The 19,127-nt window shown below is 36.7% G+C and overlaps 1 protein-coding gene across 2 annotated transcripts in view; it reads left to right on the forward strand.

Moving 5' to 3' along the window:
• Positions 1–19,127, forward strand: part of CSMD1 (CUB and Sushi multiple domains 1) — a 1,831,060-nt gene that overhangs the window by 1,468,232 nt on the left and 343,701 nt on the right. For both annotated transcript variants that reach the window (XM_070598372.1, XM_070598373.1), the window contains exons 19-20: positions 12,302–12,418; positions 13,911–14,126. In XM_070598372.1, the coding sequence (XP_070454473.1) occupies positions 12,302–12,418; positions 13,911–14,126 (333 nt within the window). The remainder of the gene's footprint in view (positions 1–12,301; positions 12,419–13,910; positions 14,127–19,127) is intronic.

The following is a 19,127-nucleotide window of genomic DNA, read 5'->3' on the forward strand; positions in this document are numbered from 1 at the left end:
GCATCCACTGGGGGTCTTGGAACAAATGTATCCTCAGGGATAAGGGCGGGGACTGCTGTATATGAATCTGCAACATGGACTATGAGTATTTAGCTCCCACATATTCCCCATATGAGGACGTCTCAAAGCCAACTGCCTCCTTTCAAAGCAGGAATGATGAAGACCTGGAACACTAGGTGTGCGTAAATTATTCTAAGATGTGTCTTTCATTTTCATTCTTTTTACATTAGAACTTAAATCAAGTCTAAAATAATATATCACCTTAACAAATGTCTAGAGAACCGTAATATAAATAAATTTACTTACAGAAAACATCATAATATTAAACTATTATAAGAAGTCCCATGAAAGTGAAGACAAGGACAACTTCCTCAGTATTGGAGATATTATTTAACATTGTCCAGAAAAGGCTAACTAATGCAAAAATGTAAGAAAATGAGATGAATTATAAATATTAGAAAGAGAAGATAATCAATTATTAGTAATAATAAGTTCTCAGTAGGCGACTACATTCAGAATAAACATAAATCAATAGATTTCCACATAGAATGTAACTTATTAGAAGTATAATAGAAACATATATAGGAAAAAAGCTAAAACTTGCCAGAAATATATCTAACAGGAAATGTGAGAGCATATTATAAAAAATAAAATAGAAATTTACAACAGAAAACAAAATGATACCCTAATAAATAGGAATATATACTTCATCTCTAGAGGAAAATAAATGAAAATTAAATGTACAAGTTTTCTGCAAGCTAAGTTTTAAATTCAGTAAAATTGAATTAAAATTACTTTGGATTTTTAATAGAAATTTACATACATTTAAAAATTAATCTGAAAGGTTAAAGGCTGCAAATAGCAAATATATATTTAAAGAATAATAAAGAAGGACTCTCCTATCCATATCATATCAATCATCCATATCCATATCATATCCATATCAAAGCATACCAAAAACATGAAATAATGAGAACAGTATGGAATTAGCACAGAAATATACAGAGAGGTTAATGGTACAGCATAGGGATTATATTAACAGATCTATGCCTTTAGAGAAACTTAATTATTGTAAAATTATTCCAACTTAATAAAGAAGGATGACCTATTTGTTAAATGATGTTGGTCAAAATGGAAATCTGATTCGATTTTAAAATGTTAAAAATATAAACAAATCTTACACATCAATTACAGATAGAAACATAAAGATTCAAAACTTAAAATTGCTATGTGAAAATATAATAAAACATTAAGACAACATTGTATTGAATATACATTTTTTCATTTATTTATAAAAATATAAATGTATAGCTCAGTCAATTTTCCTGGATTAAAGATCACATAAGATCAAGACCATACAGATCAATAAATAAACTTTACCAGCCCCACAGAAGTCCTTTTCCTATCCCCTCTAGTCACTGCCCCCACAAAGGCTACCACTCTCTTGACTTTTTAGCACTGTAGCTGATGTATACAAATGAAATCATACAGAATGTGTATTTTGGTGTCCAGCTTCTTCCACTCATCCTTATATTTTTGAGATCCATCCAGATCATGTCACTAAGCTGTATTTCATTCATTCTCATCATCTGTACTTTGTCGCATAAACCAACCACCATTTTTTATTCCATAATACTGTTCATGAGCATCCAAGTTGTTTTGAGCACCTTTTCATATGTTTGTCAATATGTCCTCCTTGGTGAAGCACTTGTTCTTTTCTCATATTCATAATGAGTCATGTGTCTTTTTCTTATTAAATTATAAGCATTGCTTATATATTTACGTGCAGTTCTTTCGTTGGATCTGTGCATTGTAAACATTTCTCTCACTCTGTAATTGTCCTTCCCTTGTTGATGTCTTCTTGATGAATAGAATGTTTTAATTTTAAAGTTGTCTAATTTTTCTATATTTTCACTTGTGATTGGTGCTTTAAATATAGTATTTAAGAAGCCTTGCTACCCTCAGAGTCGTAAAGATATTCTACTATTTTCTTCTCAAAAACTTTAAAAATTTTAGCAGCTTTATTGAGGTATAATTGAAATGCAGTAAACTGCCTATGTTTAATGTGAATAGTTTGATATGTTTTGAGATACATACACATCCATGAAACCATCACTGTGGTTAAGAGCTTGTTCGTCATCCTAAAAGTAAGCACACTTTTTTCTTTCAAATTCAAATTTCAATCCATCCAAAATTTTGGGTAAGGTATGATATAGTGTCTAGATCCATTTTTTTTCCAATTTGGCTGTCCAATGAGACAGCATCATTTATTGATAAGATCATTCTTTCTCCACTGCACTGTGCCATCAATTTTGTTACACAAGTGACCATAAATGTGTGAGTCATTTTTTTTGTCCATTGAGAAATTTTAGGTTTTAAATCTTGGAAAGCCTCCGGAAGAAATCTAGAAACTAAATGAAATACATTGACAGATTATATATGGATGTAAAAATTCATCTATTAAAAAATTTTAAAAAGGTAAAAGAAGAAGATCAGACTACAGAAAACAGTTGCTCTGTCCATGTAATCACATTCGAAATAATGGTATCATATAAATGGATGAGAGAAGAACAAGGACACAAATAAGCCAAGAGATCTATGAGGAAAACGTACACAGGCAATTCACAGAAGATACACAACAGGCCAATAAACACTTAAAAATATGCCCACTGTGACTAGGAATCCAGGAAACACAAATGAAACAGTAACTCTGCTCCTCTGTTGGATTTGCACAGAAGTAAAAATGTCAAATTACTCTATATCATTGAGGGATTAGGGAGTTGCATATTCCTTAGACACTATTACTGGGAAATTAAAATGATCCACCCTTTTTGGAGGAAAGAAATAGCAAGTCACAGAGCAATGTCTGTTGTGTATATGGACATGTACATATCTGTAAATTATAGGTACACACAGTATATACACAGAAAATGTTGGAAAATAGACATTCTAAAATTGCAGCTGTAATGCCTTCCTAATGGGAGATAAGTAGGCTGTCAAAGAGAGTGAAGAGAGATTTCCAATTTGTAGCTTTGTATTTTTCGGTGTTATTTGAATTTTTATTATCATGTTTTATTTTTGTAATTGGAACTGTAATAATGAAAATGTAATAATAAATGTAATAATGAAAAAACTAAAAGTTACCCATGTGACTACTGGATAATGTCAGAAGGATACTAGCTAGGGGACTAATTAAAAATTTGTAAAACCCGAGAATGTCATAAATAGTATACAAAACTATTCACTATATTTTTAGGGTTCTTTATAAACAATAGTTATAGCACAAACACTAACCCTTAAAATTCTTAATAAGAATTCATGTGTAAATGAACTTTAATATATTTTATTAAATCACTTAATCCAAAATTTGAAATGAAATAAATTAAATGTATGAATAATTTTATTTGAATATTTACATGATATGAAACACATGTGGCTTTATTGTACATTATTGTGTAGTTTTAATAGTTTTCTTTTTTAAATTTTGGATTACCACTAAAATTGGAATGTAGAAATGGAACACATGTAAGTGCTCTTTTTCACGTTTTTGTTTGGAGGGGGCAGTTGAGCAACTGCTAACATAGAACTTCTCAAGTTATTTTAATTTCAAACTTTCCAGTCAGAGCTGGGAAGATTGAAATGCCAAAGTCCTCTGATCATGATTTAAACACTGCGCAGTGATGAAAGATGGCACCTGGTTCATCACAGAAGACACGCAGTGTCATCAGATTAACTAGACTTGATTTGGTAAAGAAAACCAGCATATACGAGAGAGAGACTTACCCTGATCCGCTTTCAATCTGGATTTAAATTGAATTCTTCTCAAAAAAGAACAACACATACATGTTAGAATATGCTCTATGTATTCCTGATTCAATAAGAGTAACTTGCTTTGTTTAAATATTTTAGTATCTAACCAAGAGTGTTGCTACTTCTGTCCAGCAAGCAGCCTCAGCAGATGCATCCACCACCACCCTGCCCTCTATCGCCCCTCAGCCAAACACGGACAATGTTTACTCCCCTTCTGCATACTTATGTATCCTATTTTCTGAATCATCCCACCCTCCAAGACCAGGTCGCACTCAAGCTTCCTCATCAAAATTCTTCTGAAATTGCTCCAGGTCACCAGGATTACTAACTTTTTTGATGTCCGTTTCTCCTTTGTGAATTTCTATAAAGTATAACTTTAAAACTGATGATCTAGGGGCCAGCCCCATGGCTGAGTGAAAAAAAAGGATTGGCAACAAATGTTAGCTCAGATGCCGATCTTAAAAAAAAAAAAGCAATTTATGATCTTTTCTCATCATTCATATTCTGTCTTAGTCTGTAGGAGCTGTTATAATACCACAGACAGGGGAGCTCATAAATGGCAGAAATTTGTTTCTCACAGTTCTGGACTATGGAATCCCAAAGTCAGTGTGACAGCGTAGGGGAGGAAGAACATTTCCTCTATCCACTCTAGGTTGTTCTGGCTGGGCTACAAATTAAGTTGACATGAGACAGAATAACAGGAGAAAATCGAACAAGTTTAATAACATGTACACATGAGAGAGATCCAGGAATTCTGAGTAACTTGCCAAAATGGTGGAAGTTCTCATCTTAAATACCATCTTCAGGTAGAGACAAAGGAGGATGTTGGGGGTGGGAGAATCAGTTATGGGATTTCAAAAGGAAGGCAATTCACATGGAAATGGAAAAGCAAGTGCTTGATAAACAGAACATTGACAAGAGTGGTCTTAGCAAGGATCCTCCCAGTCTATCTATACCCAGAGTTATCTATGGCTTTGATCTTAAATTCTTTTAGGTGCTTAGGAGGAAGGCCAAAGTTTCTTTCAGAGTCTTTGCTTCTTAAAAATAAACCAAAGAGGTACATTCTGAGATGGCCACTTCTCATCCCCCGCAACAGCATGATCGAGTTGTTGTGAGAACCCTCTTCCAGGTTTCAGACTGTTGACTTCTTGCTGTATCTTCAGGTGTGGAAAGGGAGGCAGCTCCCTGGGGTCTCTTCTTATAAGGGCACTAATCCCATTCATAAGGGCTCCACCCTCATGACCTAATTACCCCCAAAAGGCCCCACCTCCTAACACCACCACATTGGGCATTAGGATTTCAACACGAATTTTGGGGGGACACAAACATTCATACATATATAGATACACACGCTTAGTCATTTAATAGTCTTCTCAGTTTGATTTAAGCTCCTAGGGAGTAGAAATTGAAGAACTCATCGAAAATACAACACTTGAGCTGGGATTCCAGTGATGAGGAGAATTTCCCAAGTAGCCAACATGTGAAGAGTATTCTAGGCAGAGGAAATGATCAGACTCCCCTGGAGCTGATAGACTTGGCACGTTCTGCAAATTCCTGGAGGTTTAGTGACATAGAATGAATAGAAAATGAATAGATTGATTAGTAGGAAATTATCAGGGAGAAATGCAGTGACAAGAGACTGAAAAGGGCCTTGTGTGCTTGTGTACTTTGCCATTAACTGAGATGCTCTAGAAATGACAGCTATATATTGGGTGTTTTTCATAGAAAATAAAGATACACTAGACTTATATCTCTTTTATCATCTCCTATTTTAAATTTATGTAAATTTGAAATTTAAGCCTTCTAAGTGGATTAGTAACATAAACTATTTGCTTTGCTTTTGCTTGATTGAAATAATAAATGTATGATAAAAAGCTATTAATAAATCTGCAAACTTTAGGAGACTTTAGAGTTTGATAGGAGAATTTTCATCAGTCACAGTTGACTATTTTCATTTAACTGTAAGAATTGTTTTTGTTCTCTTTTCAAATCTTAAGCAAACTCTCCAACCACATGGGTTTTTGTTGTAATAAGTGGTACATCAATAGGATATTTATTTAAACCTTTAAAAATTCATTGCTCTCAAAAAGGAAAGAGTAAATCAGAATTATGGTATTTTGTATCATCATGAAAAAAGATAAACTCTATCAATGTCTTTCATATCTCCATGGCATTGCTTCACTCATTTTTACTATTTAGGTTTTAGCATATTCAAATTTTGTATAAATAATGTGAACCTTAGGATAAATTGTCCTCCTTTTATTTGGTGAAACACAAATGCAAGGAAAACTTTGAAAAAACTTGTTCATTAAATAAACGTTTTTTGTAAACTGTTTACTCTTTCCACAAACGTTTATTGGAGAACAATTGTATTTGCAGCTACACCGTTGAAAGATTATAATCTTTTAGCACAGGGAGAGGAAAGACATTTTTTAAATCATCCAATGAAGTAAGTGCTTTATTAGACACAGGAAAAATGATTGAGAATAAAGAGATGAAAGAACGAGTTACAATTTGGAGTCTTGAAAGGCCTACAGGACAACTTTGAAGACGCATCTTTAAGAATAAAGTTGAGAGGAAGGAATAGGATTCAAAGTGAGAGAATAGAAAGAATCAAGGCATGAAGGCACAAAAAAGGCCTGAAGGATTTGGGAGATAGAAGTTAATTTGCTGAGGGTAGATGATGATCAAAGGTAGTTCAAAGGCCTTTCACACTAGTCCTGTGAGCATAAACCTGATTCTGTAGGTGAGAGATTTGAAACTTTGGTGCATGGAGTTCCCACAGTGGAGACCCAAGGGTTTCTTTGAGGGTGAAACTGAGGACGATGGCAGGAATTGGAATCCATCCCCTTGCTTCAACTGAGCAGCTCTAATTTATCTCTCTCTTTTAATGTAGGGCTTCTGTATAAGATTTCTTTTGAGAAAATGATTCTAATTAAAATGAATGAATGAATGAATGAATTGAATAAAATCAATGACTTCTCTAGGACCTGAAGAGTCCATGAATCATTTGAAATGGAAAGTAACCCCATTAAGTTTTTGCTTTAAATAGAACTTTATTGGTAGTTTAAAGCAAAAAAGGAAATAGAAGAGGAGACAAGAAAGAGACAAATCAGGCAGTACTGTGTGGTTTCACACATTAATCTCTTTAAGGAAGTGGAAAGAGGAAGGAGCTAGGGATAAATGAGACAAAAACAACCTGAAACACATCAGTTACAAAAGTATGAGAAGTGAGGAACAGATAGAAGGCTCCTTAGGAAGATATGGGCAGTGTAGGAGAGAGAAGTGACTTGAAGGTTACCCTCAGAGATAGCATGCAGTTGGAAATTCAACTTTGGTTTGAGAAAGAAATCAGTGTTTAAACAATGTGATTTGAAAGCTATCAGGTATTTAGTTAGAGTTGGCACTGTGGAAATAAATGAGATCTTCCAGGGAGAGAGTAGAATCTGTCTTCTTTGATTCCTCTCCCTTTCCCACTGTCATCTCTCATGTGGAAAATGACTAAGGCCTACGATGTAGTCCACATGCTTCGATTCCTGCCTTCCTCCAATCCAGGTGGGTAGACATTTAAAAATAAACTTACTAAAGCTGAGGTTTGGGTTCTATGAAACAACTGACTTGTCTGCAAACTTGAATTTATTAGAAGACTTTGGGCAGGGTCTGGGCAGGTGAGGGGAGGATGAGAATGACGGGAAATCGGAAATTACAGAGTCCATGGGAGGTTTTGGGCTTTACTCAGAAGAACAGTAGGCACTCAAGGACCCTACAATAAATTGGCAGCCGACAGCCCATCACAGAGCAATCTGCTAGTGCTGGGTTGACTCAGCATTAATTTCTGCATTCCTTCCATCCTTTTATTACATACTCAATATTCCAAATCCTGGGAGTGGACATCTGCATGGACATCTGCATGTTCACTTTGCTTCCTCACCAGCCGACTCTACTCTAATCACCTAGACAACCTTTGAGTTTAGGAGATAAATTAAGATTCTTATTCTTAGAATAGTTATGCTTAAATTATTTAGTTATTGCTGTAAATTATTTGCCTTGCCCAGTAGAATGTAAACTTTGGAAAAACAGAGACTTGTCTGTCTTATTCGTTGTTGTATGCCCAAGAGCAAAAAGCAGTACTTGGAAAATAATAGTAAATTTCTCAGTGAACCATTTTGGATGGATGGTTGGATGAATGAATGGATAAAATCAGAAGGGCAAAGACAGCACTTGAACAATGGTTGGGCAGTCTACTTCAAATTACCTGAGAAAGATCTCAAAATATATCGCCTCTTTTGTCTTTCCCTAGTTTCTGTGTATCTTAGTTCTCCATCCAGGAGATTTCCAATATCATGTCTCTGGGTCCTTGATGATGGTTAGGTAATAGAAATAGGAAAGTAAACTTCAAGAAATGAGAGCCTTAAGGATAGCAAAAGTAAAATTTTAGTGTATCTTTTACAACTACCCAGAAAAGACTCTACAGTGCATGAAGAAATAGATTATTGTAATTCAAATTATATGCAGCTGTGTTTGTAGCTCTGCTGAAGGAAATATATTCATGTCTATATATGAATGTAGTCATAGACCCATGGGGACACTAAAATGTAAGTCGAGTCTCTTATTTTACTCCCTTCTCTCTTCAGTTTCAGATGGGAATATCAGTGCAATTCTCTGTACATCAAATGTCCTTTTCCTAAAAATTATTGTAGGCTTTGTGGACAAAGTTATTTTTATACAAAATATTCATCATGTGTGAATTAGACTACATTATGTTTGCACATATATGAATCAAAATAAGCAGCAGACTTGCTTTATCTGTAACTTACTGTCCTACTTTGCTCCTAAATATCAGCCTGATGGGATTGGTTAGCGACTTCTGAGTTCTACATTGAATGGATGGAAAACATCAAACAGTGGTCACATGTCTTCCCTTCCAGGCTTCTCTCCACCATATGATCAAACAATTTATTCTGTTGACATTAACAGAAAGAACAAAACAAAGGCTGATAAATTTTATAATTTTTAAATGTAACTGGATATGGATTAATTTTTATCAGTTTATATAATGTATGCAAATTTTAAAGTAATAGCTACTGATAAGTAACTGAATACATGATAACTCACTTTTACATAAAATATTTTTCATTCATTCTGGTTAAATCTTTGTGAAAAATTTGAGAAGTTAATGTCCTAGTTTACGTCAATCCAATGACAGACAAATGAAGAGTTACCAATCTATAGCTTGTATATTCAGGACTCCGTACTTTCCTGGTTGTCTTCTCACTGTCTTGGCCATTCCTCAGCTTCCTTTATTGAAGACTCCTCATCTCCCTGAACTGTTAACATTGGAATATCCCAGGTTTTAGTTTTTTTATCTACATCTACATCCACTGCATTGATGATCTCATCTGGTTATGCTCTCGTTTCTCTCCCTTGGTCAGACCTCTCCCATGGAATCCAGACTTACATATCTAATTGCAATTCCACCTCTTCTACGTGGACGTCTAGTAGGCATCAAGCTTACATCTCCAAAACCGAGCCAGTTCACTCTCAAAACCTGCTTCTCCCAAGGTCATCCTTTGCCTTCAGTTACTTCACACTTAGGCTTAAAACCTGACAACCATCCCTGGCCCTCCTTTTCTGTCATGGCTCCCACATCACGTTCATGAGGAAATCCTGTTGTCTCTACCTTCAAAATATGGGCAGGTTCTGATCTTCGCACCTCCTCTGGTCCAGAATCCTATCTGCTTTACTCTCTGCTACCCTCACCCCATCCTCACATAGAGCTTGGCGATCAGGGTAAAACCTATGTTAGCGCGTGTCATTCTCTGTGCGGGGCCCTCCAGTGGACCTCCATTTCACTCAGAGAAAAGCCAAGGCCCTTACCCTCTGGAAACTCCCCTCACGCTCTCCGTTTCCTTCTCACCCTCCCAGCCACACTGGCTTTCTTTCTGTCCATCTCCCAGGAGGCCCACTCTAGATTTAGGCCTTTGTTCTTGTTGTTTTCTCTCAGCTCAAGTTCTTCATCAGCCATCGAATGGCTCCCTCATCCCTCTCCAGTCCTTCTTCATAGGCCTCTTCCCAAGTCAGGCCTCCCAAACACCCTATTTCTATTATCACATAAATTTATATTATCCTATCTGTCTTTCCCTCTTAGTTTTCTTCTCTGGCATTATCATCTTCCAACATTGTATTTGATCTACTCTTCATATTATTAGGGTCATATTCTCTCATCATCAAATAGGATGTATGCTCCATGGGGGCAGAGATTTTTCTCTGTTATTTTTGTCTGTTATTATCTTTCCAGGGCTGAGGACAAGACCTGGTTAATAGTAGCTGTTCAATAACTCCTTGTTTCATAAATTGATTTCAATTGTTACATTACTGTTAACTCTTTCATAAGGAAGTGTAGAGTCAATGTAACTTTAAGATGTGAAAATCTCATGAGAAATTATTAAAATATTCTAGAACTCATTTAAAAAGTTTCTATCTTGCCCATTTTTACATAGCTCTTTCCATTTGGTTTGCATATTCAAAGACATTATTTGTTCCCTTAAAATATGTGATGAGAAATATCATATCTTTCTCAAATTAATTCATTCTCTTACAAATATTATTTGTGGAACTAGCTTTTCTGAAACGTAATTCAAGATGTTCATGTTAATAGGAAACCGTTGTTCCAGGTCTCAGTCATTTAATAATAGTTAATCTTACCTAGTTCAAAAAAAGGAATTATAATCACATATGTGCAAAGAAGGAGATCATGTTGAAAGAGACAGTGGGGGCATCCTGTGAAATGAAGAGTAAGGCCCGACACTGATTGTGTGCTTCTGTATGAGAGACAGTGTTCTCAGTCCTTCACACGAGTTAGCTCATTTCATTCTCACAGCAACCTGAGCATGAGGTATTGTTATTGCTCATTTTGCATAGGAAGAAACAGGGTAGCAGAGAAACATGCTCTGTGTCACCAGCCAGTAAGTGCAGGAGTTGCTGAGTGAGTCTGGCAGCCTGGGTCTTGGATCTGTGCTGTTGACACACATGGGCTTTTGGCCACATGTGGAGATGTCTGAGGAGCATGTCAAAACCAGAGGACCCCTGACTGACACTCAGCTGGAACCTGAATCGCCTTATCCACGCCTGAGCCTCCTGCTTTGTTCATTCCATCACCTTGATTCCTTTTTAGTTCAGTTCTACCTTCTCCAGAAAGCTTGATAGGGTTTAAGACAAGAAAGAAAAGAAAAACATCCGGAGAATGTATCAATACTCAAATATTTGCAAAATGAGGGCATATCGAGTTTATTCAAATTATTACATTATTGATAACTTGAAGATCTAATACCTGTTAATAATTATCATCAGCTAATATTTTGGGCATTTAATGTAGATGAACCGTGTAAATTTTGCTCTATGGTGACAATCATTGTAAACAGCTACCCTAAGAGATGGGTTTTATCACAATTTTCATTTTCAGGGTAAGACAATAGTGAAGGTATCTTACCAAAGACCACAGAGCCAGCCAGTCGCAGGGTCGGTGTCTGAACTCATCGCTTTCTGACGTCAGAGTCCGGGCACTTAAACTTCCACATTACGTTGATTTTCTAAATGTCACTGCTTTCCTGTTCAAGTGACTATATATAACTTTTTCTTCCTTCGAAAATGAGTCTCTGAGGTGTATTGACCAGGGCATGTTTTGTTGTAGAGGCTTTAAATTCATTGAAGTACAACTAAGAAGACCAGCAGCTCTAGAAAATGCAAACCTGCACCCTTTCTGAAGCTCTAATTGTGTAAGGGGTGAATTAGTCAGTGCTCTTTAGAGAATCAGAGCCAATGGGGTGTGTGTTTATAAAGAAAGAAAGAGAAAGAGATTTATTAGAAGAAATTGGCTTGTGCAATTAGGGGGGCTATCAGGTCCCAAGATCTGCAGGTGGCCAGCTGGAGACCCAGGGGCACGCATGGTGTCAGTTCCAGTCTGAAGTCTGGAAAAATGATGATGCTGAGTTTGAAGGCAATCAGGCAAGAGGAGCTCCATCTTATTTGCAGGCAGCTCAGTCTTTTTGTTCTATCCAGGCTCCAACTGATTGGACGAGGACCTTCCGCATTAGGGAGAGGAATCTGCTTTATTTAGTCTCCCTATTCACATATCAATCTCCTCTAAACATACCTCATAGACCCACCCAGAATAGTGTTTGACCAAATGCCTGGGCACCCTGAGGCCCAATCCAGTTGACACATAAAATCAGCCATCACAGGAGAGTTCTACTTGAACTTCTGTGCCTTAGACTATGTTATTTTTCTAGGGTTTGCACTACTTTGTGTCCACGTGAACTGCCATATTATAATTGCAAGTAAAATGAAGTTTTGTGTTTTTTTTATTTTTGTGGAGGTGACATCAGATATGTTTTTAGTTCTTGGGCAAATTAAATGTCCTTTTAAGACTATTTTGTTCTAGCAATCATTGTGGAACTTTAGTACGATGATACTCTTTTCTTATTATTTTAAGCCCTTTGTGGAGGTTACATCCATAGGAAGAGTGGGACAGTCCTTTCTCCTGGGTTTCCAGATTTTTACCCAAACTCTCTAAACTGTACATGGACCATTGAAGTTTCTCATGGAAAAGGTAAGAATATAGTGTAGATTTCAAATATGCAGAATAATTAGCAAGAGACAAACATAGGAACAAAGGATAAGTTATTAATGTGTGGATGAGTGAGATAACTAATTTCCTCACACACAGTTCAACTGTTAATTTTGACTTTTTATAAGATTTTGGACAAAAAATGGTCTTTAATTTGTTGGCGCTACAAGTAAAAGCAGAGTTCTTGTTTTTCTCTCTATCAGATAACTTAGATTCATCCATTTGAATATAAACTTGAAAATTAGGTGTAATTCTAAGGAAAAGAGGCATACATTAAGTAAAATATGAATATTGATTAAATAAAAGAAATAAGAAATTATCTAAACTCCTCTTTTCCATGATAAATCTATGATAACTTTTTGTACTTGCCTTGTGTTCTAAGTTCATCTAGTATTATTAGACATAATAAGTCATTTATCTTCACATAATCCAGTGATGATTTACGGAGTAGATTTCATTGTCTGTCCTTTACAGTTAAGTACAGTAAAGACCAGGAAAATTTGCATTTTGTGCAAGAAATGTAATTTATAAACATTGAATTTAGGACTGTGCGCTGGATCTTTTTGTATGTGACTACACTTGTCATTTTTAAGGAGATAATTTGGAACTTTGATCACATAAATATTATGTAGACTTTGTCTTTCCTCTTCGAAGTGAACTCAACTTGATATTAAATTGACATATTTTATTACATATGTTGTATTACACTGTGCCATCATGAATGCATGTTAAGGAAGTACTTGGTCTTAAAGGAAATTAAGAATAAAGAAGAAACAAATTAGGAGTAGCCAAGTTTTGTAATCTTAAAAATATGCATTTTAATTACAAAAGGACCTAGTCATAGTTAATTTTATTAATTTCGCTATAGAAATCCAGAAATAATACTTTGTGGGTATGGTCAATATGAGAACATATGCATTAGGGGCACATAAAACTGTGATTTCAAGTAAGTCATCCCTCAGCTGCATAAATTTACGTCCTAGACCTCCAAGCTAAGATTTTCTAAAGGAGGTTTGTTTAATGTAAATGGGAAAGTTATCTGGTCTTTTGTCACTCAGGGACAAAGACTGTCCCTACGAGCCTAGTGACCATTCCTGAATACCGTCCATTGTCAACACCCCACCATGTTGTACTTATAGATCTATTTCTGTATCTATGTCCCTGTGTCTATGTCTAATCTATATCTATACCTATGCTTTTATGTGTCTCTATGCCTATACTTACCTATGCTCTCTCTACACCTCTACCTACACACACCAGCATTTATTTATTTTTGCTCTTTATCCCTCTTCCTTCTTTCATTTCTAAAGGCCTCTCTGTCTGCCCATTCTCTGTATTTTCCTTTCAAACTTCAAAGTTAGGTTTGTATATTGAGATTATATTTGGTTCAAGACTTCGATGTCTCTAAGCCCAGAAGAAATGATTTTTCAGCAACTGTTAACTCTGCCAATCTCTGTCCCTGCCTGTTTCTCAGGAGTTCAGATGGTCTTTCACACCTTTCACCTTGAGAGCTCCCACGACTATCTGCTGATCACAGAGGATGGGAGCTTCACGGAGCCCGTGGCCAGGCTCACTGGGTCGGTGTTGCCTCATACTATCAAGGCAGGCCTGTTTGGAAACTTCACTGCCCAGCTTCGCTTTATATCAGACTTTTCCATTTCCTACGAGGGCTTCAATATCACATTCTCAGGTATGTTAGTCTCCCCTGCTGATTCTCTACTGTGGCAATAGTAGTACCACTTGCGCGTGTGAGTGTGTGTGCACGTGTGTGTGTGAGATTACAGATAAATGGCTGGTCAATGATATGCATCAGTTGCTTGAAGCAAGATGCAAGGACGTCTACCTGGCATCCACAAAATGCCACTTTGCCCTACATAATTAGCAAATCCTCATCCCAGAAAAATTGTTAATATCACTACCTTCTCCTGAAAAGCCCTTCTCACTCACTTGTCATCATCAATTCCATCAAAATCTCTGAGGAGACTGTCCTTATTGGGAGACATACTCAGAATCAGCTGTCATCTCATTATTTTGGTTCTTACCTTCAGGAGATGCCAATACTTATATTGAAAACCACTTTTAAGGTTAAAAAAAAAAATGCAAACATCCACAATGGAGGATGAGCTTTTTGTTTAGTTTGATGCAACCACATATGGCGACAAAACGATGTTCCAAAATTAAGTAATATTTTTATTTTTAGTTATAATACATAGATAATATTGTGAAGGTTTATGTTATTTTGAACATTATTGGTGTGGGTTAGATTGTTTAATTTGAATGTTCTATGAATGATATTACTATATTTTACAGATGAGAAAAAAATTATACAGACTTGAATACTGGTCAAGCATTTGCAAGATAGATTTAATCACATAAACAATGTTTGTTGAGTGTATAATGATCAGGTCTCCTGCAGTATCTCAGATCCACCCGAGTCAATAGATAGGGAATTACCACTCTAAGATTTCTGATGGATGTAAACAATTGTATTAATTTGCACTTGTGCATATGATGCTTGAGAAAAGAGTTTTTCCACTTCCTTCTTCATAGCCCAGATCTAATATAATTTTCATAAGGCGCTTCCTGAGTCCCATAATCACAGTGATTTCTTTTAAGCTCCCAAAAGTCCCTAATAACATTCAGTGCCACTTAACAGATGCTTTGATACAATTTATATCTCTTGTTCTAAAACTAAAACTCTTGGTAGAAGGTTTTGTGTTCCACCTTTACATCGGTGGTGGCTCTATCCTTGCATATTTTACATATTAGGAAGTTAATAATTACTAAATATTGCATGATCGTTAACAATATATAAAATGAAATGCTGTCTTTTTTTCAGTTTTGGTAAGGCATAATAGACAAATTGAAATGCTATCTTGAAGAAAAAGATGGCATGGGGATTTTAAGATGCTCTGAACATTTTATCCTCCCTGGGATTTTGACCAATCGTCACTTGATTTAATCTGACAGTGTCGATTTTGCCTAGAATTTCACTGCATTAGGCCAGCATTCAGGACAGGCTCAGACTACTGGAGTTCTTGGAAATTTGCCTTAGTCAGTGGTAATCATGAAATTGGCCGCTTCATATATCAAAGACTTAGATCTTCCTAACACTAATACCTTAACCTCCCTCTCTCCATATTCTCCCCGGTGGATCTCAGTTAGCACCCCTATGAGAGGGTCAGTCCCTCTGTCTTACTTTCATCACCCTCCAAAATGAATTTAAATGGAACACTCCAAAGAGAGAAAGTGGCAGCGATGCGAATCTTCGGATCTTTTCCAAAGATATTTCTCTTGAACCTGTGCAGTTTCTGTCCGTTTTGCACCACCTGTTTCTTCCTTTTGTCGGTCCCAGCACAGAGGTGACAATAAGTCTTTTGATTACCAAAAATCACAGTGCAACTATGGAGCTTTCTCTTTTCATCAACTCCCTAAACGAGCCAGCAAGCAAGAGGAACAACGAAACACAATTTTCAGGGTCTTGAGAGATCTTTGGGGCAGTTTTAAAATATTTTGAAATGTAAAACTAAAGTGGTAACACTTTTCAAACATGTGGAACAATTCATTCGCACACAACCAGTTGGAAGTGACCCATAGAGCTGGCAGAAGGAATCATTGTTGTCTAGACTGTGTCACACACAAGCTCAGCCAGTCTTTTTAAAAATAAAAAAAACACACCTTTGATTGAATGATTGAACAGCCAATTTTAAAGTAAACATGTTATTTCAATATGTTAAAGGAATAATCTCATTTGGAAGGATTTTGCCTTGAAACTGCGCTGCAAACAATTGTCAGTGACACTAATACAAAGAGTCTGGTTTTTAAGAGTCCGAATAAGTAGCAACTTTATTATGCAAATGAAGGATTTACCCTTCTGGGGACTCTTCTGATGTTTGTATAAAATCGCTATCCCTTTAAGTCTGGCTTTTCTTTTCCCTGTTAGTCCAGTTCATTTCTGTCTTTTTTAGAAGGTTTTATTAAAGCAGCATTTCTTGATTATGTCTCCCAGTCAACAACCCTGCAGATACTAATGGGAATATTGTGAAAAAAGAGCTCCGTGTTCAAATATGTTTAGACAGAGCCCTGCACCTCCCTGCTCGGTCCTGATGTCAATTACTGATTGCAAACCACGTACACCTGGTGCTCCAGGCTTCCTTCCCCACGCTTGCTTTGATTCCTCTTCCTGAATGCCAACTTTCAGTGAATCGTATACTTTCCCTATCATTCTCTTCAAAAGATAAGAGTTGGACAACTCAGTGCCTTTACGTTTGTAGAATTCTCTTCATTCAAAGGCCCTTTCTTTATTCTTCACCAGACAAAACTTACAACCAGGTCTAACATCATCTGTTGCATGCAGCCTTCCCTCTCTTGCCTCAGGAGAATTATTTTTCCTCCTACATTTCCATAACACTGTTTGCATACCAAAATTATGTGTTTTCCAACATTATGTTGTTGTATTTGTCTGCTTCACTATACATGAATATCCAAATGAAGGGACTGTGTCCTCTCCCATTCTTGAATCACTAGTGACAGGGAAAATGTGTAGAATACTCATTCTCTTATTGTTATTTATTCTTTCACTCAATGAATATTTGCTGAACACCTGCAAGATGCCAGCATTATTCTAGACACTGGAGACATAGTGGAGAATAAAAGGAAGGGCGGGTCTTCACAGGGTCGGTAATCCAGTGGGGAGATAGTAAATGGAGGATATTATCAGAAAGAAGAGAACAGATCAGGGGGTTAAGAGACAAGATGCTGATATACAGAGTTTCTAGGGTGGGTCTCTGATAAGCTGACACTTAATTGCAAAGAAGAGAGAGAGTAAGCCAGGCAATAGAAGGGAGGGGGTTCTCAGAGGAAGGAAGAGCAGCAGTGGGAGTGTGCCAGCTAGTTTAGGGATAAAGAAGGAGGTCACTGTGGTCAGAGCTCTGTCATGAAAAGGTGAGGTAAGTACCTTGGATGCTAATTTTGAGTGTTATGTGAAGTCATTGGAATAGTCTGAATGGAGATGGACACGATCTGACCTTTTTCAAAGCTCATTCTAGACCATGTAAGACCTTAAAACAAAGACCTAGATGAGAGGCTGTTACACAATAATCCTAGCAGGAGATGATGGAGGCTGAGGCTGTGGTGATGGTGGCATTGAATGTGTGGTATGAAGTATGGAGAGGGGTCAAGATTTTCTGCCTGTGTGAATGGGGATGCTATTTTTCTACATAGGAAACATTGGAAGTAAAGCAGGTTTGGGAGGAAAAATATAAACTTTGTTTTGTAAATTTTGGGTGTATATCCAAGAGAGGTTGTCAAGAGTATGGGGTTCACGGAAGAGGGTTAAATAAGAGAAAACAAATGTTGAAGGTCACCAATAAATAGACGGAACTTAAAGACATGGGACTGGGTAAGCTAGGGAGTGAGTGTAGATACAAAGAGAGAAGAGACTACGTTTAAGCAGGGGCCCAGCATTTTGATGTTGCAACGATGAGGAGGATCTAAATCAGCCGACTGAGAAGATGGGGACAATGACCTAGGAGGATAATGGTACCCAGAAGCTAAGAAAGGAGAACCCTTCGTGGAGGAAGAGAGCGTTTAAGTGTATCAGGACCTACTTAGAGGCTGAGTAAGAGGAGGACTAAGGATTGATCCATGGGTTCACATGTAGAGGTCATGGTGGCTCTGATAAGAGCTGCTTGACTGGAGGGCTTTGGAAAAAAGCCTGGATGGATGGGGTGAAGAATGACTGGGATGAGAAGAGGTGAAAATGGGAGGCATCCCCAACTCTTTCAAAGATTTGGTGCTAAAGGTAACCAGAAAAATGGGGTGGTGGCTGGGTGATTGTCAGGTCGTGAGAGTGGTTTTTGTTTGTTTGGGTGGTTGATTTGGTTTGGTGTATCTCATTCATAAAATGGACCCTGTAATATGTGCTCATGGGACTAAACCAAGAGAATTGGTGAAGAAACATAAAGAGGGTAAATTCTAAGAACAAAATCCTTGAGTTGGAGAAAAGACAGAATCCTGAGGGCAATACATTTTTCTTCTGTTAGATGAATAAATGGAAGTGTACACAATGCAAAAGTACACTGTATAATAGTGAGTGAGTGACAACTAAAACGAAAGAATCCTAATATTACTTGACATAGGAGGATAGAACTAATCCGCCTAATCTCATGACATTGGATCAGGCTTCTTATTCCTATAGTCATCTTCCAGAAGACATCATTGGAACTATGAAATAAAAATATACACTAAGCAAAGAACCATAAGGTTGTGTTGTTTCTCTATGTAGTACAATAAGATTAGTGTAAAATAATATCAGATTGTTCTCTTATTTGGCAAGAGTTTTCAATTGTTGTTAAAGAAATGACAGGAAAGATAGGATTTGAATTGAGAGAACGTTAGGAGGAGAGCGACATCTATAAGGTGAGAGATAAAGTTCCCTGGATATTGACATCTTCATTTTAGTGTTTCCTAGAGATTCTCCCACTAGGTTTTCTGCATGATATTTTAATAAATATTTGTTGAATTGAATTAAATGATGGTATCTATTTTTTTTCCTCAGGTCATACTAAAAATAGGTCAACTTAATCAGCATATTTCCAGAGAGGCCAGATTAGTTTGAATATGTTAGAAATCCAGAGTAGGTGTTTTGCCTAAATGAAAAACAGGACAAAGACAATATAGAAAGCATGGA

The sequence above is a fragment of the Equus przewalskii genome, chromosome 28, assembly GCF_037783145.1.
Source record: "Equus przewalskii isolate Varuska chromosome 28, EquPr2, whole genome shotgun sequence".
NCBI classification, from domain to species: Eukaryota; Metazoa; Chordata; class Mammalia; order Perissodactyla; family Equidae; genus Equus; species Equus przewalskii.